Source organism: Hemicordylus capensis, chromosome 13 (genome assembly GCF_027244095.1).
Source record: "Hemicordylus capensis ecotype Gifberg chromosome 13, rHemCap1.1.pri, whole genome shotgun sequence".
NCBI lineage: Eukaryota > Metazoa > Chordata > Lepidosauria > Squamata > Cordylidae > Hemicordylus > Hemicordylus capensis.
This window is the reverse complement of record NC_069669.1, coordinates 1023430-1046337: the sequence shown is the minus strand read 5'-3', so window position 1 is coordinate 1046337 and position 22908 is coordinate 1023430. Positions and strand designations below refer to the sequence as shown.

The following is a 22908-nucleotide window of genomic DNA, read 5'->3' as shown; positions in this document are numbered from 1 at the left end:
GAGTTATTTTGATCCCTGGACTGGCAGGAAAGAAAGGAATCTGCACCCCAAGCATTCCTTTGGACAAGGATGCAAATATATAGATCTGTGTAAACAAATGTGTCATAACATAAGGTCATGGCAAGCTGGTGAGGAGACCGATCGTAGGATTCATGGAAATCGCCCTCGTGGCCTATTCTGGTTCATTTCACTGGGGTTTGCACCACAAGAGAACTTCCCGACGGATGTTGTCCCCAATGTGTCGGTGGGTGGCAGCCGTACCCCCCGGTGAACCTCCCACCCTACTGAGAGTCCATTCTTGGGGGGGTCAATGACGCTCACGATCCCTCTTCCCGCGTCTTCATTCCCCAGTTACCACCATGCCTGCTACCAACCACGGGTGGCCTGAAGAATTTGGCTTTAAGATCAGTGGGAGCGGCCCGTGCTACATCCTGGCTGTGGAAGAGGGCAGCAGTGCCCAGGTGGCCGGCCTGCAGCCGGGAGACCAGGTCCTGGAGATCGAAGGCCAGCCCGTCTCCTCCATGACCGGAGAGGCCCTGGTGGCCTTGGCCAGGCAGTGCAAGAACGTGCCCCCCAGCATCGGGGTGGTCTCCCGCGTCCAGCAGGTGGACCTCGCGCCGGGCCAGGAGGGGCGCTTCGGCTTCACCCTGGCGTGTGACGGGGGCTGCCCCCTGCAAGTGGAGAGCGTGGCTCCCGCCTCGCCCGCTTCCGAGGGTGGCATCAAAGCTGGGGACTACGTCCTGGAAGTCAACGGGGTCCCCGTCAAGCTGTACGACGAGGCAGCGGCCATGATCCAGGCCTGCCAGGGAGGAGGCCTCCGGCTGGGGCTGCTGCGGCTCGAGAGGCTCCAGAGGTGGGCCAGCAACAGCGTGCGGGAGTTTGTCCAGAGTGCAGACGCCATCCACCAGGAGCGCCGGCAGAAGGCGCAGGAGTTCAGCAAGAAGGTCAGGCGCGGCGGGGGTTGGTCCCAGAAGGGAGGGCAGGTGGGGGGTGGCGCGCAGGGATAGAGATCCCCAACTGTCCTTCATCACATAGGGCGCCCCTCATTTCAGGGATGAAATGTGCGTCCCTAGAGGGACAGCATTTGTCCCACATAACCGCTGCTCACTGGGCCAAGAGGCACCTTTTAACGTGGTGGGGGAGAGTAACTGGCCCTCTCCACCCCCAGCACAGAATCCCTCCAGTGGCTGTTGCTGGTGTGCATCTTATGTGTTTGGTTGTTTTTAAGATTGTGAGCCCTTTGGGGACAGGGATCCATCTTATTTATTGATTATTTCTCTGTGTAAACCGCCCTGAGCCATTTCTGGAAGGGCGGTATAGAAATTGAATTAATAATAATAATAACAATAATAATTTTGGTGTTGGGGTGAGCAGCTTCTTGTTTTGAGTAGTTTTTGGTTGAAAAGTGGTGTAACTTGAATGTGTTCCAAATAATAACCATGTTGGCACTGTTCAATAGCATATAATCCAATGACATAGACGTCAGTAATACTCAGCCTCTTGATTACCACTGCAGACACCTCCCAGCCCCCCTAGCCAGCTCCCCCCCCCCGCCCGCCAACTTGTGTCCCTCATTCTGGCAATGAAATGTTGGTGGCCCTACAGGTGGGTGGGGATGAGGAGGAGCACCAAGTCCAGGGAGGTGGTTGATTTGTGAGCGGCATTGGGGTGGGGCTGCTGGGGCAAGATGTGGGGGTGCAGAGCTGTGTGGGGCAGAACCAGGGCTCCAGCACAGGCAAGCAGGGTGCAGCACCAGCTCCTCAGCCCGAGTTTTGTCCAGCACCGCTTTGGGCTTGCTTTGGTTTCTCTATTATAAGCCCATAAACTATCAAAGCGATTACTTCCTCGCAGTGCATTGTGGCTAATGCTTAACCAGGGGGTAATTTGCAAACACAAATGCATTTCTTCTTGGAGGTAATAAACTTGATCACAGTTGTTTGCTTCCTAAAGCCTTTCTCATTTCCATTTCAAAGTGGCATGTTCGAGATGCCGTTTTGAGGGCATGTGAGAGGGAGATTCTGGGAGGCGGTGGGAAGTGTCCCTTCCCAAGCGGAAGAGGAGCAAGATGATCGCCACTCTCAGCTATGATCCAAATCCGTCTCCTTCGGCAGGCGGTTTTCTTCCCAATTTTCCTTTGCTTTAGGACTTGTAAGGCAGCTTTATGGGCGTGCTGAGTGGCTGTATATCTCATGATTCTTACAGAGGAGTCTCTTGCTCTCCTCCCCAAGATCTAGCACAAGGTTCCCAGCCTGGGTGTGGCCCATCATGCCTGAGGATCAGCACTTAAGCAGAAACAGGGCCGCCATTTTTCAAAGCTCTCTGAAGGGCAGCCTCTAGTTCTTGGCATCAAAGGGAAGATGTCATGTGGGAATGCCTCCCAGCATTTGCTGGGTCTTGGTCAATGTGTGTGACACAGAGTCAATTCATGTGACCTTAAGCATCCATGCTGAAGCCGAAGGAAGGGATCTCTGATTCCCTCCTCCTAGCAGCCCACACAGGTCAGTAGCATCTGGGTATCTCTGCCAGTACTAGAGGGGAGCTGGTCTTGTGGGAGCAAGCATGACTTGCCCCCTTAGCTAAGCAGGGTTGGTTGCATATGAATGGGAGACTTGAAGTGTGAGCACTGCAAGATATTCCCCTTATTAGGGGATGGAGCCACTCTGGGAAGAGCATCTAGGTTCCAAGTTCCGTCCCTGGCGGCATCTCCAAGACAGCAGGGCTGAGAGAGATTCCTGCCTGCAAGCTTGGAGAAGACGCTGCCAGACAATCCTGAGCTAGATGGACCAAGGGTCTCACTCAGTATATTCCGAGAAAACATACATAGGCTCACCCTGCATGGTTGAAAGTCTCCTTTGCTAATCTGCAGCGAGGGGCCCCTTTTAATAATTAGTGTTTCTAGTGTGTTCTAGGCATTAAAAGTAGCACAAATATATCGTGCTCAATGTCTATCACTATATATTGTGAAGTGTGCTGCATTCAGAGGATCCTTGCCTGCCGTCCTGCGGAGCGGAGCACCAGGCACCAGCGGCAGAACCCAGACTGCTGCTGCTGCTGCTGCTGCTCCAGATGAAGTAACCTTGAAACGTCAGTCTGGTGCCCCAGGAGGACTCCAGCCCCGCTCATGTGACAGCGCTTCAAAATAGCTGTCTACCTTGTGGTTTCAGGATGTAGGTTACGAAAGCCTGTGATAATTGACTTTGGAGAGCATCAAAGTGGGACGGGCACCAGGGGGCTGGGGAGATGGCTCCCTTTCTTCGGCTCATGTGAAGTTGCTGCTGCTGCTGCTGCTGCTGCTCATTGGCATGTGGTGCTTCTTCTCACTCCAGCTTCCATCTCCCCTCTGGAGTTGCTGCTGGATGCAGGCAGGGACGGGAAAACCTGATGCTCTCCCTGACAAAAGCTGGCTGTGGCAGAAGTCGGTGGAGGAGCCACACTGTGGATTTAAGCGGAGTTGTGCAAGGAGCGAAAGGGAGCAGTCTGGGGACGGTTTCACTTTGTTCAGGCTGGAATCTCACGGCAGACCCGGAGCGTTCTCTAACGTGACATGTACACATCCTTCCCTGGTTGCTCTTTGTGCCAAAGTCCCAAATACAGGCAGGCTTGGAGAGGAGGAGGCACCAGAAGGAACCTCCAGAAAGGGGTTAGTGGCTAGAGTGCTGGACTAGGACCGGGGAGACCCGAGTTCAAATCCCCGTTCAGCCATGAGACTTGCTGGGTGACTCTGGGCCTGTCCCTTCTCTCTCAGCCTAACCTACTTCAAAGGGTTGTTGTGAGGAGAAACTTAAGTATGTAGTGCACTGCTCTGGGCTCCTTAGAGGAAGAGCAGGATATAAAATGTAATAAATAAAATAAAATAAAGCAGCTGTGTGTGTGTGTCCCCTGAATGGGGGCTTCCAACCAGCGTTCCCTGTAACAAGGATTCCCAGATGTTGTAGACTACAACTCCCATAATCCCCAAGCAAAAGCCATTGCAGCTGGGGATTCTGGGAGTTGTAGTCCACAACATCTGGGAATCCCTGTTAGAGGGAACACTGCTTCCAACATCCTGATGCCACAGCTGTTGAGAACTGGGGGGGGGGGTGACATTCCATGACAACATAGGAGCTCAGCCAATGGTTGTGCAGGGTTTGCGATAGGCAGGAGACAAGTGTGCTTTCACCTGTCCCTTCTTTACAGGTGCAGGAGCTCCTGGGTGACGAGCCAGAAATAAAAGAGAAGATGTTCACGACCCTAAAGCAGTATGCGGCTGAGAGGAAGGTTGACTACTTGGCTTATGCCCTCTCCATGATTCTCACCAAAGAGTCCCACCAGCTCCTCATAGACAATATCAGGTACTACCGATGCCTTGACAGGCCTTGCCTACCTCTAGTTCTTGGCTTGCAGAGGACCTGTGTGCCAAGTAGCAGGGTGTGGGGAGGCAGGAGATGGATGTGTCTGGCAAGTACAGCCTGCTTCTCCGGGCTTGGTTTGTCTTGGTTGTTCTCCTGCATCTCTTCACACATCCCCTCTGCATCCTCGTGGGAGAGGGGAGGTTGCTTCCTGACTGCAAAAATCACAGCCCTCCTAAAGAAAACCCTAACCTCCCCAAGTCCTGTTGCTAGTTGGATGGGCTCGGAGACCCTAGGGCAGGGCTGCACAACGCCAGCCCTCCTCCTGCTAAGGTTGGACTACAACTCCCATAATCCCTGACTATTAGGCGCTGGGGATGATGGGAGTTGTACTCCCAAACAGCTAGAGGACTGAAGTCATGCAGCCCTGCCCTAGAGGAAGGTGGGGGGGAATCCAAGACATCTTGTAGGGTTGTTGTCTGCAATAACAAGCTCAGGACTTGCTGTCCAGAAACGTATCGCGCTATCCTTCGTAGAGTCTAGCTTGTCCAGCATTGCTAGCCTTGAGTGATGGAGAGCAGGACGCTGTGCAGATAAGGCCACCTTGGCTGGATGCTGCATCTTGCCCCTTTGCATTCCTCACTTTGCTCTGCCGTGGGGCTCACACAGGGGATTACAGACCTCTGGAGACCCCGGTCATTAGGCAATCAAGCCTCCATCTGGCTTTGTTTTCCCAATTCCTGCTCCTAATCTGTGAATCTGGGAGAAATTGCCGTTTCTATAACAACCTCACACTGGGCTAAGCAAAGGGGGACGCCAAAGAGTCATTTCCTTCTGCCTGAGGCTGGAAGGATCCGAAAGGGACCATTGCGAAGTCCATTGTTACAGAAGAGGAGCTGAGCTTGGAAATCAGGTGGGATCACTGGTGGCCCTTCTCGCCCTGTCCATCTGTCTGGACTGCAAGAAGCTGTCCAGGGCCTTTCGCAGCCCCGCTATCCCCACATGCGGCACAAGACAGCCTTCTGGCCAGACGTCCCCAAACTAGGCTTCAAAAGCAACAAGAAGCATTCCAATGTCTGTGCAAGCACCATCCCGGCGAGGTTAGAGTGGTGCTCTTGCAGAAGGGCATCTCGCAATCAAACAAACAAGCAAAATTAAAAGGCCAGGTCACGTCGCCGTGCGCACTGTGGGCTGAGAGAGGGAGGGAGCATGTGCCGCTGCTCTTTAGCAGCAGCGAGTATGAGGGGTGGCCGGCCAAGAGGAATGGTCCCACAACTGCCACTGAGCTGGTGAGGACGTTCTCTTCTACATCTACTGCTGTCAGTTGCCTCTTGCCGCCCGTCCCTTTAGAAGCCGCTAGTGAAGGCTCCTCCAAAGCGTGCAGGGGGAATCCTCATCAAATTTCACTTTACAAGCATTGCCCCTCGAACCGCCAAACTGGTTGGACTTGGTTCAGTTGAATGGACCGGACCACCCGGACGGTTCGACTGAACCGGTTCACGGACCGCGATCTGGTCCAAATTTGGACCGAAGCATGGAAAGTGGTTCTGTGCACACCCCTAATGTACAGACACTCGCGTATTGCAACAACTCAGTAAACCAGTTTGGGGGGGATTCTGGAAGAAACGTAACAGCTGCTGAGTCCATCAGCCCTGCAAGGCTTTGGCTGGACGGAGAGACAGACCTCTGGCCCTGCCTTTGGACAGCAAGAGCCAACCGTAGAGGCGGCTTGGCTCAAGGTGGCCCCAAGCAGAGACCGTGTGCACCCCTGGTCACTCAGAAGGCTTCACTGGGGTGGTGAAGAAGAGGACGCACAGTATACGGCAGTGCTGCAGGACGGGCAGCCCATGGTGGGAGGCCTCTAGTGACCAGACAGAAAGAACTTGGTCTGCCTCAGAGCTGACTGATAAGAGGACCACTTTCTGCTGGACAGCTCCCTGTGTCCAGCTCTAGCCCCTCAGGTCTCTTCCCAGAGTTTGGCAAACACGTCGTTGCTACTCCAGTGAAGGAGCAAAGGCCTCCTTTGCACAGGGTTGTGCATGTAGCATGCCCCCTCCCTCCGCACGCCCTTGGTGGCTGCAGTGGCTGCTGGCCTATTGGGAGGTGTGCAGCTCAGACGCCCCCCCCCCCCGCCTTCCTGGAGCTCCGTTTGCTCCTCGCCACTGCGTTGCCTGCAGGCTGGCCGTTCCTCCCGTAGTAGAGCTGGCGCAGCTCTACCTGATGAATGGCCAGCCTGCTGCTGCAGGAAATGCGTGGGGTGGGGGAGAGAGGGGCAAACGGAGCTCCGGGAAGGAAGGAGAGACTTCTGTGCTTCCTCTGCCCCCCCCCTCGCCCCCCCATGGCAGCAGGCAGAGCCTCCTGCCAGGGCTGTCCTTAGAGAGCCCTGCCTGGTGGCCTGGGACAAATCAGCAGGGTGGGGTGGGGGGGCTTCCAGTTAATTCTAATGGGGGTGAAAAGAGTGGGGCTGGGGCGGTCTCCCTGCTTGCCATCATGCCCTGAGGACAGGCCTGCCTCCTGCCCAGCAACGGCCAAATCCCTCAGCTGGGCAAACACCGCCCTCCCCCCCCGCAGCGCTGGGCTGCTGCTCCCCCCCCCCCTTGTTGTTGTTGTTGTTGTTTTAATCCCGATGACTTGTTTGTGGGACTCCCTCCCCCCCCTTCTGGGAGCGCCAATGGAGGATTTCCACCCATTTATCCCGAATTAAGCTCTTGCCGCTGCTGCTGCTGCTTTTAATTTGCTGGCGTCCCCCTGAGCCGCCGTCGGGCCGGGAGATCAAGCACGTGCGGCGGCGGCTGCTGCCCCCCCCTCCTGACACCCGCCCCCCCCCCCCGCCCGGTGCCAGCTGGTTTGCGGACGCCGCCGGGCCAGTGCCGAGGAGCGAGAGGCTGCGCGGGCCGCCTCTCCTGGAAGGATGCGGGCAAGCGGCGGCGGCGGCCAGGCGGGAGGAAGATGAGCTGCCTGGGGTAAGCGGCGGCGGCGGCGGCGTCCCTTCTCCGGCCGGGGCTGGTTGGGGCCGCGGGGGAGGCGGGCTGGCCGGCTTCGGGAGCCGCCGAGCCCGCCGCGAGGGGCCGGGAGCTGCTGCTCTTCCTCCTCCTCGCGTCCTCTCTCTGCTGCTGCTGCGAGAGGAAGGCTCGGGTCGCGCCGCCGCCGCCGCTGCCGCCTTCTTCTCCCCGGCGGCAGGAGGCCGGCCCCGGCCCGAGAGAGCACCCCTCGTCGGGGTCCCAGTTCCCGGGAGGGGATTTGTGCGCCTCCCCTCTGCCCAACTTCCACCCCAGCCCGCCGACGTGGCTCCTGCTGGCTGCTGCGGTCCAGCCCGGCCAGGTGCGCGGCGGCGGCGGCGGCGTCCCTTGAGCCGAAGCGCCCCCGGGCATGCTGAGGAGGAGGGCCAGGCTCCCGGCCCGGCGGGGTGCAGGCCACACGCCAAGGTCGGGCGGGGGGGGGGGCAGATGCCGGCCGGCCTGCCTGGGGCTCCTCCTGCGCTCGCCAGCCTGGCCGCGGGAACTTCGGGGCGACTTGGCTGGCTGGCGCTCTGGCTGCGCTTCGGACGTGCAGCTGCTCCTGCAGCAGCAGCAGCGGGGGACCATTTTCTGCTGCCTCCGGAGGAATCCGCTCCGAGCGGCGAGGGCTCTCCCCGGTCCTGGCCTCTGCTCTTTCCTCGCTCTGGCGGCGGCGGCTGCTGTGTACTTGGGGCGTGTAGAATCCAAGCGCTCCGCAATGGAATGGTTGGTTTCAGTGTCTTTCTGCCTGCACGTAACTAGCAGCCTGCAGAAGCCTTTTCCCCCTTTAATGATTCCCACCAAGCAGAATCAATTAAAAAATTGCACCAATTGAGGTTGGTGTAGTCACCTTAAGTGGCGCAGCGGGGAAATGCTTGACTCACAAGCAGAAGGTTGCCGGTGCGAATCCCGCTGCTACTATATCGGGCAGCAGCGATAGAGGAAGGTGCTGAAAGGCATCCTCTCCTACTGCGCGGGAGGAGGCCATGGTCAACCCCTCCTGTACACTACCCAAGACAACCACAGGGCTCCGTGGGTGCCACTTTGCTTTACTTTTAAGAGTATGCAAGCTTTCCATTGCCACAGAACTCTTTATTTCCTGGAATGGACAGGTAGCAAACTTCCTAGCATGTCTACAGAGCGCATGCTGGATTACGCAATCAACTGGAAAACGGGGGCTTCTCTGGTAAGTTAGCTTTGCAAGCAGCCCACTCTTATTTATTTATTTATTTATTTATTTTTAATGATTTAATTTTATTTAACTCTGGAGGCTCCAGGTGGTTTTCCAATAATAAAGGTTTTCCAGCTTTGTTGATAGTCCATTACAAGTGCCAGCAATGCAAACATTTTTCAGTCACTCCGTGTGCTCTGCCCATACTTGAAATACGGCGACATTTCTATTATTCCTGACAAAGATTTCTGCATACCCTCAAACCAACCTAATTCGATCCAATGTGAAGATTCACCCCCATACCCCCATCATCGGGCCGGCTTTCAAGACCATCATGACGAACTGTGCATATACTGAAATAGGATGTTCAGAGATGTGTGTGATTTTCATTGTGTTTTACAAATCACACGAAATGATTCATTGTATTAAATAATTATTTTCACTACTCGTCGTCTTGAAATGCATGGAGATACTGACATCCATCAATTCCCTTGGATCACCGCCGATGTCCATTTTCTGTTCCTGGGAGGGCAAACCCTGATGCCCTGGTTCAGAGTGGTCCCCCCCAACACACACACAAGAGCCCCAGAGCGCTTTTATTGTTTTTTACCTGCTTAAACCCCCTTCCCCTAATGCTTAATTCCTTGGGCCTTATACTCCTCCATTCTGCAATGCAGCATGATCTACTTTTCTCTGGTGATTTATTCTTTGGTTGCTGCTGGCGAAATATTAGGCATCTGGTTAAATAGCCTCTGCTGCATCGGCCAAGCTGCTTTCTTCTTGGGAAGCTGGGTGCCAACGTACTTCTAGAAAGGACACTTTCTGTCTCTGGCAGAGATTAAATCTTTTCTCACTGGAGAGTGCTCTCATTACAGAAGAAAATGCCACTGAGTTCATTTTAGTAAAAGCTGAAATACAATCATTTTCTGCTTGGCATGCTGCAGTTCTAAAATTCCGCACCCGTCCCTGAGGCCTGTGGAGAAGAAAGTCTCTCTCTCTCTCGGGAGTTCGATGAGCTTTCCCGTGAAAGACACACTGAAGCGCTCAGCCTGAGTCGTGGCTGTGACCCGAACATATGACCATGTCTGAACGTATGGCCAAGAGTCTGACTCGGCCTCAGGCTGCTTCCTATGCCTTCTGCTGCTGCAGCAGGGATTCTCAGCCTTGGCTTCTCAGACGTTGTGGGACTACAACTCCCATCATCCCTAGCCACAATGCCCCTTGGGAGCTGTAGTCCAACAGCAAGAGGGGACCCAAGGTTGGGAAGCCCTGTTCTAAGAAACAACATGTGCGAGTGACACATGCTTAGAACAGGAAAATACGCGCTACAAGTATCATGTTGTTCTCCTACAAAGCATTCTGATCTTGAGGAAGGAAGCTACTGCTGACGGAGGCAACTGGAGCAGCAGGATTTGGGCACCACTGGACGCTGGAAGGGTCTACTGACTCAGAGCTTTGGTCTACACTGACTGGCAGCAGCTCTCCGGGACACTTTTCCAGCCCTATGTGGCAGCAGCGGCAGCAGGGATGACCATTGAACCTGGGAGCTTCTGCACTCATTCTGTACGACTGCCCTGCCCTATGCCTGCCCGCCACCTTCCTCCTGTTTTGAAATGGGTCTCAGACTTGAGCAAACCGAGGAAAGGCTTTTGCAGTTTTGCAAAGTTCCATGTCAGAGAGGGAACTGTTTGATCCAGAGAGCTTAATTGCTCCTGCCACATCATCGCCATGGAGATCCAAGATCTGATCGGTTGTTTCAAGGCTGCGGAAGTCAGAACTGATTGCAAATAAGCCAGCACGGCTGGCTGCCTGCTTTGAAGGCTGTGCATGACGGCCAGGCCTTTGGCGTCCGGCGTTTACAGTCCTTTGCTCCTCGGAAGGATGTCTCTCCACCGCATCAGTCAGAGGCCTCTCCCTGCACCCCCCCCCCCACTCCCCTCCTGAATACGGAAGCACCTCTTCTCCTGTCTTTGGTGGAATTGTTGTGCACTGACTTTGTGGGGCAGGCATGACAGCACGGTCCAAAACAAGCAGGGGCTGAGATCCAAAGAACAGGGGGCAGGCGGGCAGAGGCCAGTGTGCCCTCTGAGCCAGGCTTGGCCAAGACCCAAGGCAGCAACCCGGGAAAGGGAGCAGGAACCGGAGCCCGGTGGCTCAGAGACAGAGGAGCGGGCTCCAAGGCCAGGGCTTGATAGGGCCTGGTGGGACCCCCTGGGACTGGCCGTTGGGGGTCACCAGCTGACAGAAGGCTCAGGCAAGCTGGCGCTGCAGCCCTAGGTGGTGCCTTTGTGGCCCGGAGACCTGTCTGCCCGGCTTGCTGCTGGAAGAGGGGGCCCGAGCTAAGGCGGCAGGGCCTGGCTGCTGGAGCCCGGATCCCCCCAGCAGGAGGTAGACAGGCTGGCAGTTCCGAGGCGCAGCCTCCTTGTTGCCCAGACCGTCCAGCTGAAAAACTCTCCGGGGCAGGCTGGGCTCCGGAAAAAAGTGCCCAGAAAGAGAGGAAGCACAAAGGGGTGAGTATGCACAGCAGTCCTGCTCATCTCCTCCCCTGGCAGGCACAAAGCTCCCCGACCAGTTGTTTGGGATTTGGACTGGGGAGAGGCCCCTTGGGCCACAGCAGCTCCTTTGGAGAGAGAAGGAAGCCCCTAACCCGGAGGCTACGGCACCTGTGAGGAGCAAAGGGGTCCCCAGCAGACCCCCGGTAGGCGTGGACTCGCTGGATGGAGGAGGCCACACGGCTGCCGGAGTGCCCGTCTCCGGCTTGCAGACTCACTGTCCCAATGGGGTGGCCATGCAGTGGCTGGCACTGCTCGAAGAGACTGGGCATGTAAGGGGCAAGCTGGCGGGGAGGCCGGCTCGAGAGTCACGGTGTGAGCTGCTAGGCAGGTGGTGTTGGAGCCCCAGAAGGGGCGGTGTATGGCGAGGAAGAAGAGGCTGGCATCTGCAGGCGGGGGGGGGGGCTTTGACAGCTCGGCAGCTTCTGCTGCATTCCTCCAGGGAGGTGCTCTCTCTTTCTCTCTCTCTCTCTCTCTCTCTCTCTCTCGTGAGTTTGGTCGGGGTGTCTTCCCAAGACACTGCCAGTGCAGGTTTAGGGGGGCCCTCGTGGCCCAGTTCCTTATGAGCTCCCTTAGCAGCAGCAGCAGGGGCAGGCGGGGCATCTCTCTGACCACCCTTCAACACCCCCACAGTTGCACCACAGGATGCAGTGGCAGGGGTGAGGGCATGGCATCATAGTCAGAGGAGCATGGGGGCCACCACTGTGGCTGCAGCTGTGAGCCACCGCCATAGGACGCACATTTGTGCACCACTTCCCAACAGAAGTTCCCAAAGCGGTCTGATTGATTGATGAAGTGCCGTCAAGTTGGTGTGGACTCCTAGCAACCACAGAGAGAAATTCTCTCCAGGATGATCTGGCTTCCACTTGGCCTTTCAGGTCTCTCAGTGGCGCATTCATTGCTGTCATAATCTTGCTGCTGGCCGTCCTCTTCTTCTCTTTCCTTTAACTTTCCCCAGCATGATGGACTTCTCAAGGGAGCTGGGTCTTCACATAATGTGTCCGAAGTAGGATAGTTTGAGCCTGATCATTTATGCCTCGAGTAGAAATCCTGGACTGATTTGTTCTAGGATCCATGTGTTTGTTTTCCTGGCTGTCCGTGGTCTCCTCAAAAGTCTTCTCCAGCACCCAAGTTCAAAAGCGTCAATGCTTTTTCTGTCTTGTTTCTTCAGAGTCCACCTCTCGCATCCACAGAGTGTCACGGGGAATACCATGGTCCGAAATGGTTGCAAAGTGGTTTACACAGATATCAATTTTTAAAAAAATAAAAATAAAAAGGCTCCCTGTCCCCAAAGGGCTCACAATTTTAGAAAAAGGAAGAGATATAAGCGAGACACCAGCAGGAGCCACTGGCGGGATGCTGTGCTGGGGTTGGAGAGGGCCAGTTACTCTCCCCCTGCTCAGTGAAGAGACGCGCCACTTAAAAAAGGTCCCCCTTTGCGCAATTAGCAGGGGTGAGTTGCTGTTGCTAAGTGAAGGAGGCTTGTGATGCTGGAGAAGAACCCGGGAGGACATCTCTGGAGCCAGCAGCCCGGAGGCCCCCACCTGGCTGAGGAGCACCAGCCCCGTGCAGGACAGCCTGGCCCACCACCACCTCCTCGCTCTCGCCTTGGCTGTGAATGTGGCGGGTTGTGGCTATTCCTGGCCTGCTTAGGCGAGGCAAACGGCCCCTGCCTGCCAGCCCTGCTCGGCCTCTGGGGGGAAATGTCCTCTGGTCTCTCTTGGCAGCTTCTCGGTCAGAATCGCCCTTTCGGAGGCAGAGGAGGATGCAAGCGACTCGATCGGCGTGGATTGAATTACCCGAGCAGGGGAAGTCGCCTCCTCTCTGGTTACCAAGCAGCGCACTGCTGCAGCCCGCTCTCCTCCTCCTCCTCCTCCCATGAATTCTGTCCTGGGTTCTGGAATTCCCCCAGTTATCCCTGCGGCCAGAGCAGCACCCCGGGGACGGCTGAGTGCCCGCCCATTCACAGGCAGGGAGCTGCCCCCTGCCCCCTCAGCGTTTCCTGGCCTCTCGCCTTGGGGGGTGGTGGTGCTCAATAGCGACCCAAGCAGATGGCAGCCGAGCTGTGTGTGGCGGGGATTAGCCCAGGGAGGGGCTGCTGCCCTACAAACACTGGTGCAGCTCTGTGAACCGAGGCAGTAGTGAGATGTGTGCAGCCAGGGCAGGCAGCAAAGTTAGCGTCTCTCTCTCTCTCTCTCTCTCTCTCTCTCTCTCTCTCTCTCTCTCTCTCTGTGTGGTCTGTTGGAGTTCTCAGAAACTGACTGTCTCCTGGCCGGGGGAGGAGGGGATCCTGGTGCCCACTTCCCACTGATGCAGAAAAGCAATGCCTCAGCAGCACTTGAGGGCCTAGCATGGAAGCCACTTGGGAGAGAGGGCACGATGGTTTCAAGCCACTTGGGAGAGAGGGCACGATGGTTTCAAGCAGTAGCAGCTCTTCCTCACAAGCCAGAGTGGCACCAAAGGAAGCACAACTGCCTCTCTTTCCCGGCAGCTTGGCTTGGTCCTCTCTCCCCTCCATCCTGCCCGAGAGTCACGCTGCCTGCAGGCTGGCCATTAACAGCTCAGCTCTACCTGATGAATGGCCAGCCTGTAGGCAGCACAAAAGAGAGAGCTGTTGCTGGGAAGCAGAGGCAGCTGTGCCTCCTCGGCCCTCTCCACTACTGGTTCCAAGAGTCCCACGGGGGTGCTTGACCCAGCCTAGCCCTAGCTGTGTTCTTCTAATATTTCCGGCCTCCGAGTAGGCTTGGCACGTCTGCAGGAGACTGAAGTGTCCTCAGCTGCTCTGCATGTGTGGGTAGGGTTGGTGTGGGTGGCTGCACACCTGTATGCCAATAGCAGGGAGGATGCTTGCAGTGGGGTGGGAAGAGGGGCTGGTGAGCTCATTGTGATTTTGCTGTCAGCTTGTAGCAAAGAGAAAACACCATCTGGGTGTTCAGCTTTAAAAATACTCCATGCTTCACGGCAGCCTTGCAAACTACAATGTCTCATCTGCACACATGTGCACACACACACACACACACACACACACACACACACACAGTTTATGCTTCCTACACAGGAAGAAGGAAAACCGGTGAAATCTGTGTTGGCCAAAGACACCGAATTGTACCCAGGTTGCGCCTGCACGAAGGAGTTGCCTTGATGGCCCATCCTCTCTTCCCGTGGGCTGGGTAGGGGAAGCATCTTCTAGGCTCATCAAACTCTCAAGAAAGAGCTGTGTGTCATTACCGGCACAGCAAGACACCGCAGCTGAGAAGGGGGAGTCCGTGTACTCTGTAGCCCTTCATGTGCATCTAAAGGCTGGGTCTGTTCTCCCCCTCTGGGGTCTGCAAGGCTCTGGACTGCTGCCCCAGTGGTTTGCCGGAGCTCTCTGCCACTTCCCTAACGCACCTCCCTTGCCATGTTCCCCAGGATCTTCATCCCCAGGAAACACAGGCAGCGCTTTGACGAAGTGGTGTCCCAGAGCCTGATCAGCAAGCTGTGCCGGGCCAAGAGAGAGCAGCCTGCCAACCGGCTGAGACGCAGCCGCAGCGAGGACCACCACGAGCGCCTGCTTGTGTCCACCCGGGCCAGCTCGGTCCCACGGAGCCACGAGGAAAACTGCAAGGGCTTGAGGAAGTCCACATCCCTGGTCGCCAGCAATGTGGGGTCGGGTGCCGCTCACAGGTAACTCCCTTTTCTTCAGGCCTTTCAGACCCACAGCTGGTATTGTACTCCTGGCAACAGAGCTCTGAATTGGAAGTCTGCAGGGACACAGTTGGGCTGCTGCATGTGAGTGTTCTGGCTTTTTAAACGGAGACAGAAGAAAAGGAGGCCCAGTATTTAAGACAAGAGGGTGGGACTGCCTGACTCTCTGGGTCACTCTGCAGATTCCACCTGCCTGGAAAGATCAGATTTCAATTGCACGTTTTGCACTGGTCTGGTTCTTCTGCATAATTAATTTTGCTCCCAGAATCTAGGACTCAGAAGCATTTTTGAAAGGAGAATGGAAGCCGGGAGGGTCTAGAGACTGGAGTTGCGTGAGGCTTATGGGAAGCGGGGCAGGGTATCACAGCCATGGGGCAGACAAAAGCTGCCTCCTGTTCCGTTGCCTTCAGTGGCCCGACTTCTCCATACATACAAGCTGGCGGGACTTCCCTAGCCTGGGTTAGGCTGCTTGTGAGAATAGGCTCAGGGTCTTGGTAAGATTTGGTTCCTTGACCCAAAGAAACAGGCTGAGCATTGAATGAAGCTGAGCTCATTCCTAGAAGTCACAGCAGGTGGCATCAGGGAGGCCAAACCCTGGGTCTTTCTGAGATGCTACAGCAGCTAAGGGGCGTGGGCGGTGTGTGTGTGTGTGTGTGTGAGAGAGACAAAGGTCCTTGGGCCCATGGGGGATGGGAGGGGCCCACCAGTTGGGAAACAGCCTGCTCTTTGCTCTCCCTTCCTAGCTCCCACCTTCCTGACTCAGTGCCAGGCTCCTGGCTCCTGCTCCTGCTCAGAGTGAGGGGAGTGTATGGCATTATTTGCACAGAAGCAAGAGAAAGGCATGCAGAGAATGTGTGTTCTTTTGCAGCAAAAACACAGGGTGGGGCAAAGGAGAAGGTGCGGGGGGGGGGAGGAGCATCACTTCCCTCCTGCCCCTAGTAACGCCTGCCTTTTCTCCCCCAGAACTGTTCGGGTCTACAAAGGCAGCAGGAGTTTTGGTTTCACCTTGCGGGGACATGCCCCCGTGTGGATCGAGTCTGTCTTGCCTGGTAAGGAGGTTTTCTGTGCTGTACCAAGAACAACAACAAATATTTATATACCGCTTTTCAACAAAAGTTCCCAAAACAGTTTGCATAGAGAAATAATAGACAAACAAGATGGGTCCCTGTCCCCAAAGGGCTCACCATCTAAAACAAATGTAAGGTAGACACTCGCCACAGCCATTGTGGGGATGATGTGCTGGGGGTGGATAAGGCCAGTTGCTCTCCCCCTGCTCAGTAAAGAGAGTCACCACGTTAAAAAGGGGCCTCTTTGCCCAGTTAGCAGGGGTTAGAGATGTTTTCTTCTCCAGAACTGATTGTGGCAAGGCTCCACTGAGCCCTTTGGAACAAACTTGGGATGGAGCTGCTCTGGGAAGATGTGGCAGCATCTCTCCTGGCAGCATCTCCAAGACAGGGTGGAGAGAGATTCCTGCCTGCAACCTCGGAGAAGCCGCTGCCAGTCTGTGAAGACAAGACTGAGCTAGATAGACCAATGGTCTGACTCAGTATATGGCCGCTTCCTCTGTTCCTCTGTTCCTCCTCCATGGGAAGTGAAGCCCCCCCTTCCTGACGGCCTTCGTCTGTTCTCTTCCAGCCACCCCAATTATGTGATTCTAAAAAGGGGAGGAGATGAGAGCATCGGAATGGCCTGGATGACTTGAAAGGCAGCAGGCTACATGTGGGGCTGGGAAAGCATGAGGGGCCCCAAAGGCAAGGGCAATGGGGGGGGCCCTTGTTGTTCCAAGGAGCCTTGTCCCTCCAGCCCAGCAGCACGGGGGGCGGGGGGGCTTGGGAGGCAGGCAGCAGCAGCAGGCAGCCCAGCCTGGGCTGGATGAAGAAGGGCCCTGCATGTGCTGTTTTGTTCTAGGGAGCCCGGCGGACAAGGCGTCCCTGAGAGCTGGAGACAGGATCCTGTTCCTCAATGGCCTGGACATGAGGTGGGTGAAGCTGCAGCCTCTTTGCTTGTCTCTGTGAGATTTTTATCATTATTATTATTATTATTATTATTATTATTATTATTATTATTATTCGATTTCTATACCGCCCTTCCAAAAATGGCTCAGGGCAGTTTACACAGAGAAATAAAAGATAAATCAGATGGATCCCTGTCCCCAAAGGGCTCACCATCTAAAAAGAAACACAAGACAGACCCCAGCAACAGTCACTGGAGGGATGCTGTGCTGGGGACGGAGAGGGCCAGTTACTCTCCCCCTGCTCAGTCAAGAGACTCGCCACATTAAAAGGTGCCTCTTTGCCCAGTGAGCAGGGGTTATGTGGGACAAATGCTGTCTCTCTAGGGACCAACATTTCATCCCTGACTGATTGATTGATTAAGTGTCGTCAAGTCGGTATCGACTCTTAGCAACCTCATAGATAGATTCTCTCCAGGATGATGATCTGTCTTCCACTTGGCCTTGACAGTCTCTCGGTGGTGCATTCATGGCTGGCGTCATCGAGTCCCTCCTCCTCGCTGCTGGCCGTCCTCTTCTTCTCTTGCCTTCCACTTTCCTCAGCATTATAGACTTCTCACGTGGAAAACCCAGCTCTGTGATATAGGCCTGGGGTTGATGCATGCCTGGACCCTGCAGAGGAACTGGGGCCCCACCAATCCTGTCTTCCACATCTTGGCATACTAGTAGTAGAGGCTGGTTCCAATGAGCAGTCGGCAGGCAGCGCAGCTCTTGTCAACGCAGGGATGGTCGACTGTAGCCAAGAAGGGGGGAGCCTCCTCCCCCCAGCCCTGTCCATGCAGAACCGTTTCCTTCAGGGTGTTCCTTGTGCCGTTCCTGCCCCTGAAATGCCGTGGCTTCTGCTTTCTGCTCTCCAGGAACTGTTCCCACGAGAAGGTGGTGTCCATGCTCCAGGGCAGCGGGGCCATGCCCACTCTTGTGGTTGAAGAAGGCATCGTCAGCTTCTCAGGGGGTACGTTCATGAACAATTAGCGGGGATGTTTGATCTCGGTTCTGGAATGTGTTGGGCCTCCAGTGGGTCAGGATCCAAGCCTTCAGGTTCTGAGATGCAGGACTGGGGTAGGGAGCTGACTGTCCACCCCCATGTGCAGTCCAGAACAGGCAGAGGTCCAGGTCTAAGGCAGCATTAGAGGCTCTGGAGGGCCAGATGCAAGTATGTAGTCACAGGGAGGCAGCAATCAGGAAAAGGGCACTTTCCAGATTATACGCTGCAACACGCTGCAAAAATGCTTCGGCTTGGCAGGATCGTATCGAAAACGATCCCTAGAATTGCAAACTCCCACAACGGGAAAATACAGCTACTTTTTTGCCACACACATACAACGTTATAGCACCATAATGCAAAGATAAAATCTGAAAGAAGGCATCGGAAATGTGAACGGCCCCTTGCTGTCAGCGCAGGAACTGCTGCGGTGTTATAACACAGGAAATATGGAAGTACACTTAGCAGATCTGTAGTGGCCCTGTTGTAGGGTTTAATCTGGAAAGCGCCCAGGTGTTTAGGCAGAGTTCTCATGCTGGAGACAAGTTGCTTCGACCGAGGAGCGAGCTCTGAGGCCAGGGCTTTATAGCACCTGGTGCACCATGACTGGCCCTTGGAGGTCAGCCGACTGGAGGCTCAGGAAGGCTGATCCCTCTGGGGCCAGAGCCTGAGGGCTGGGAACCCCCGTCTGAGGCAACCCTCACTCCTGATGCCTTCTAGAATGGTCAGCATTTTGCCTCTCTCTGTCCCACAGATCACCTTGCTGGGAAGCAAAAGATCTCTCCCACCCATGATCTTCCCCTTTCTTCTGGCCTGAGGGGTCCCAACAAGAAAGAGACCCTTTCTGGGAACTGTAGTTCTTCTTGGAAAGGTCCATCACAGAGCATTCCGGGCCCTCACAAAACTCCATTCCCCAGGGTTCTGCAGGGGGAGCCAAGAGAGTTTGGACTCTTTCCAGCAGGTCCAAGGGGCACAGGAGCTTTTGGGGTGGGAAGTTATGAAGCAGAGGTCTCTTCCTGTGTGACCTTTTCTTCCGTGGCAATTACTGTCACTCGTTTATTCACGAAGGGCCGAATATTGCGTAGATCCAGCTTTCTAAGTATCGAGGTGGGCAGAGAAATCACATACTGGATCAGGCTTGAAAGGAGATGCGTCCGTTCCGCGGGTGGCTAAGTGTGATCAGCTCCCTGATTAATCCCAGTGTTGGAAAAGGGAACATTTGAACTACCAAATGCTGCTGGCAGCAGAATTCAGCCGGGGTTTTTGCTCGGGAGAGTCTTACTCCGCATGCAGAAGTGGATCTGCTAAAGAAAATGCCACCCCTCCTGAGAGGAGGCTTGAGGAAGCGTTCAAGCCAGGGAGGAGAGCTCTGGGTGTTGTGCATGCCAGTTAAACGTACCGGGGGTGAATGCCAACTCGGATTTATCGCTGTGGGTGTTCCGGACGGCCGTTCTTCGAGAGGTGTCGAGGTTAACCACAGGCTGCCGCTCAGCCTCCTCCTCCTCTTCCTATGACCTCAAAGGGCTCATCTGCCCCAATTGCAGCTTGGCTGTGCTGGAGAGTTACTACTTGGAGTGTGTGGCCTCACAAGCCAGGCAGAAATGTCGCCTTTCCTTTTCCTGGCATAAACATGGCAGTAATGGAAGATGGATTCTTTCTCTCCCCTATCGATATTCAGATATTCACAGCTCAGAGTTGGCTTGATTTCTTGCCATCTATGAGCCATCCAGGATAGGTCCTTCCTAAACCTACTTTTCGGGGGGGGGGCGGAGTTTGGGTTAATTTATCTGCAGCTCAAGACAGTTCCCTCTCACTGGGATTCCCAGATGTTGTTGACTAAAGGTAAAGTGTGCCGTTGAGTCGGTGTCGACTCCTGGCGCCCACAGAGCCCTGTGGTTGTCTTGGGTAGAATCCAGGAGGGGTTGACCATGGCCATCTTCTGTGCAGTAGGAGATGATGCCTTTCAGCATCTTCCTACCTATATCGCTGTTGCCCGATAGAGGTGTTTGCCACAGTCTGGGGAACACACCAGCGGGGATTCGAACTGGCAACCTCTGGCTTGCTAGTCAAGTCATTTCCCCTCTGACTACAGTGTCTATAACCCCCAAGCCAAAGCCACTGAAGCTGGGGATTCTGGGAGTTGTAGTCCACAACATCTGGGAATCCCTGTTAGAGGGCACACTGCTTCCCTCTCAAAGCAAATCGCAACTTGGGGAGGTGGTTTCCATTGGGACTCCAGCATGAGGGGGAAAGGCCTCTCCTCCCTGTGCTTCTGTCTCAATCCTGATTGGGGGCACCTGCAGTGGCAGTTTTAAAAGGAACGTGGGCACACGAGGGGACATGGCAGCCTGTTGGGTGGTGTGGTCCTTTCTCTCTCTCGGGGATGACTGCAAAGAGGATGTTGTGGCTGGAAAACGCCATCTTGCCACACGCACACTCTGGCTTCGTTGGGCGACTGTGTGCAGAACAGACGTGCCAAAGAGATCGCGTAGTAGGAGGGCCCTAGTGTGCCTTGGTGGGTCAGCTGCTGCCCCATCCGCCTTGCCACTGACCTCTCCTCCTCCTGCCTGTTCCGTGCGGCAGACGGCGAGTCCTCTGAGGCCCGCAGCTCCTCCTCGGCACTCACCTCCTTGCAGTGGGTCGCAGAGATCCTGCCCTCCAGCATCAAGATCCAGGGGAGGACCTTCCATCAGCAGCTGGAGCACCTGTTGACGCCGCCTGAACGCTACACCGTCTGCAAAGCGCTGGAGAGCTTCTTCCAGCACAGGTAACGTGCTGGCGGCTCCGCCTTCTCGCCAGGTGCGGGGTCCAGAGTCCTTTCAGGGCCTGCGGCAGCATCCGTCTGCCAGGCCCACGAAGCCCACGTCCGGCACTGTGGAACTGATGAGTTTGGAGAAGAAGTGGCTGGGGGTGAGGGGCACGGCGGAGGCTTGTAACATTGCGCAGGATGGAGGGGAATTGGAGAGAGAGGGAAATCTTTCAACGCTGGAGCCAGAGGCCATCCCATCAAACCGGCAGGAGATCGAGGACGGACAGAAGGAAGTTCTCCTCCTCGCCCAGGGCAGTCCTGAGATGGGGCAAGGAGTCGCGACCCTAGTCAGGGTCCAGGGAACAGGCACCGTGCCCAAGAGTTTGACACCCCTTTTCTGCCCCCACTCCTCTCTTGCCTGCCCAGGAATATCGACACCCTGATTGTGGACGTCTACCCAGTCCTGGACACCCCCTCCAAGCAGGTCATTTGGCAGTTCATCTACCAGCTGCTGACCTACGAGGAGCAAGAGCACTGTCAGCAGAAGATTGCCAGGTTCCTGGGCTACAAGACTGTGGCAGCAGGTGAGTCGTTGGCTGCTGGCCCTGAAACCCCACCCCCCGGAGGCTTTACATGTGGGGCTCCTGCTCCGAATCTCCTCCAGGAGAGAGTGTGTGCATTCACACACCAGCCAAACTTACCCCAAACTCCCGACAAGATCCTTGGACCCACTCCCCACACAAGTCGGGCTTTGTGATGCGAATTCTAGCTTATCTCAAGGTATACCCAGATTTTTAAAATGCTGGTTTTAAGCCACTTTTTCTGAAAACGCCAGAGCAAACAGGGAGAGGTGATGACATAGAATCATTAGCATGATAAGAGGCATGGTCTCTTCAGAAATGCAGATCTATCTCTGCGGGGGCGGGGGGGACTCTCTCTCCTCCCCCCCCAACTCACTCCCATTGGTTAGGAAGGAAAAAACTGACGCCTGCCACGTGTACTTGGGAAAACGAAACACCCGAGAGCAGAGAGGAGGGGCTGCTTCTCTCAATGCCGCGAGTGTACTTCGAAGTGGCTTCGCTCAACATTTACCCCGAAGCCTGAAGCCAAGTGTGAATCACCTCCTGGTGGGCGCTGCCTGCTTGCTCCCCGGCAGCTCATGGGTCCTTTTAAGACACTAAGGGCCAGTGTGTGCCAGGCTGCTCTCAGGAAGGGAGGTCAGGCTACAATTATGGGAGTTGTAGTCCAACAACATGGGGTGGGAGGGGGAGTCTAGGAGGCTCTGTGTAGAAGAAGGCCATTCCTTCTGTCCACTTGGATGCTGCTGAGCAGCTTAAAATATCCGCAAGTGGGCAAAAGGAAGGACAGGCCAGCTACGGGGCACGGAGACAGCATCAGAAGCGCCAGCAGGTGCAAGGAGAGCCTCCGTGAAGTGCGGCTCCGTCCTGCGCAAGCCACGCACATGGGTGGCTGATACCCGGGGGCCACTCCGGGGTGCCCAACATCTCCAGGCTTAGTGGAAGCAGCCGGCTGGCAGGCAGGCAGAGAAAGCAGCTGCCAAGGCCTCTTTCGGGGAAGGTGTCAGGGCTACAGAGAGCAGCAGGGTGGCATTAACACATCACCCGGATCCCTGCCGGGAAGAAGGGCTCCCACCTCCTTCTTCCCCGAGAGTGGCTTTCTGTGGTTGCTGTAGCAACTGCAGCACCAGCTGTGTATGTTGGGGGATTTGTGGGCTTCACCTCCCTCCGACAGCCAAAGCAGAGGGTAAATTTAGAATGAAAGGTTTTAATCTTGGGCTTGGGGACGGTTATTTACAATTAAATGCCTGTGTTTACGCCAATGAGATTATCCGTAGGCCAGAGAGCAGTTTAAATGCCGGCCCCGCTTGGGGCAGAAGAGGTGGCTTTTGGGTGGGCGCTTGTCCTCCTCTGTTTTAAAGCCCCGCTTTCCAAGAGAGAGCAAAAGGCATTTGTGGGCAGCAGCAGCAGCAGCCGCTCCAGCCGGCCAGAGCATTCAGAGCTGCTCTCTGGGTGCTCCTGGACCCTTCCCCACTAGGCAAAGCAGGGAAGAGGCTTTATCCATTGATCCCGCATTGCTATCCTGCCCCTCGGAAATCTCTGGGTTCTTTACAATCAAAACCCAACAACCATTTCAATAAAACTTTAAAAAGTTATCAGCTCAAGGCCTGATAGAAAAGATGCCTTTCCGAAAGCCACTTCAAAACAGCCAGAGATGGGGAGGTTCTGGCTGCCTGTCTGGTTTCAGAGCTTTAGCTCTGTGGTGGGAGAGCAGCACTTCCAGGAGGATTCCACTTCCCTGGCCGCATCTCCAGACCGGGCTGGGGAAGAGCCTCCTGGCTGAGACGCTGAAGAGCTGCTGCCAGCCAGAGAAGGCCGTGCAAAACAAGGCGAACCAAGGGTCTGACTCAGTAG

The 22908-nt window shown here is 55.5% G+C and overlaps 1 protein-coding gene across 8 annotated transcripts in view; it reads left to right on the top strand.

The window, feature by feature from the left end:
- GRID2IP (Grid2 interacting protein) overlaps window positions 1-22908 on the top strand; it is a 41954-nt gene that overhangs the window by 2168 nt on the left and 16878 nt on the right. For 4 of the 8 annotated variants that reach the window (XM_053275670.1, XM_053275669.1, XM_053275667.1 and 1 more), the window contains exons 1-7: window positions 8044-8510; window positions 14459-14713; window positions 15698-15783; window positions 16643-16712; window positions 17603-17697; window positions 20311-20494; window positions 20903-21060. In XM_053275670.1, coding sequence (XP_053131645.1) covers window positions 8311-8510; window positions 14459-14713; window positions 15698-15783; window positions 16643-16712; window positions 17603-17697; window positions 20311-20494; window positions 20903-21060 — 1048 coding nt within the window. In that variant the 5' untranslated portion in view covers window positions 8044-8310. Of the gene's footprint in view, window positions 1-351; window positions 945-4176; window positions 4332-7161; window positions 7292-8042; window positions 8511-14458; window positions 14714-15697; window positions 15784-16642; window positions 16713-17602; window positions 17698-20310; window positions 20495-20902; window positions 21061-22908 lie in introns of those variants that run through there. The other 4 variants (XM_053275673.1, XM_053275671.1, XM_053275672.1 and 1 more) reach the window with 3 other exon arrangements.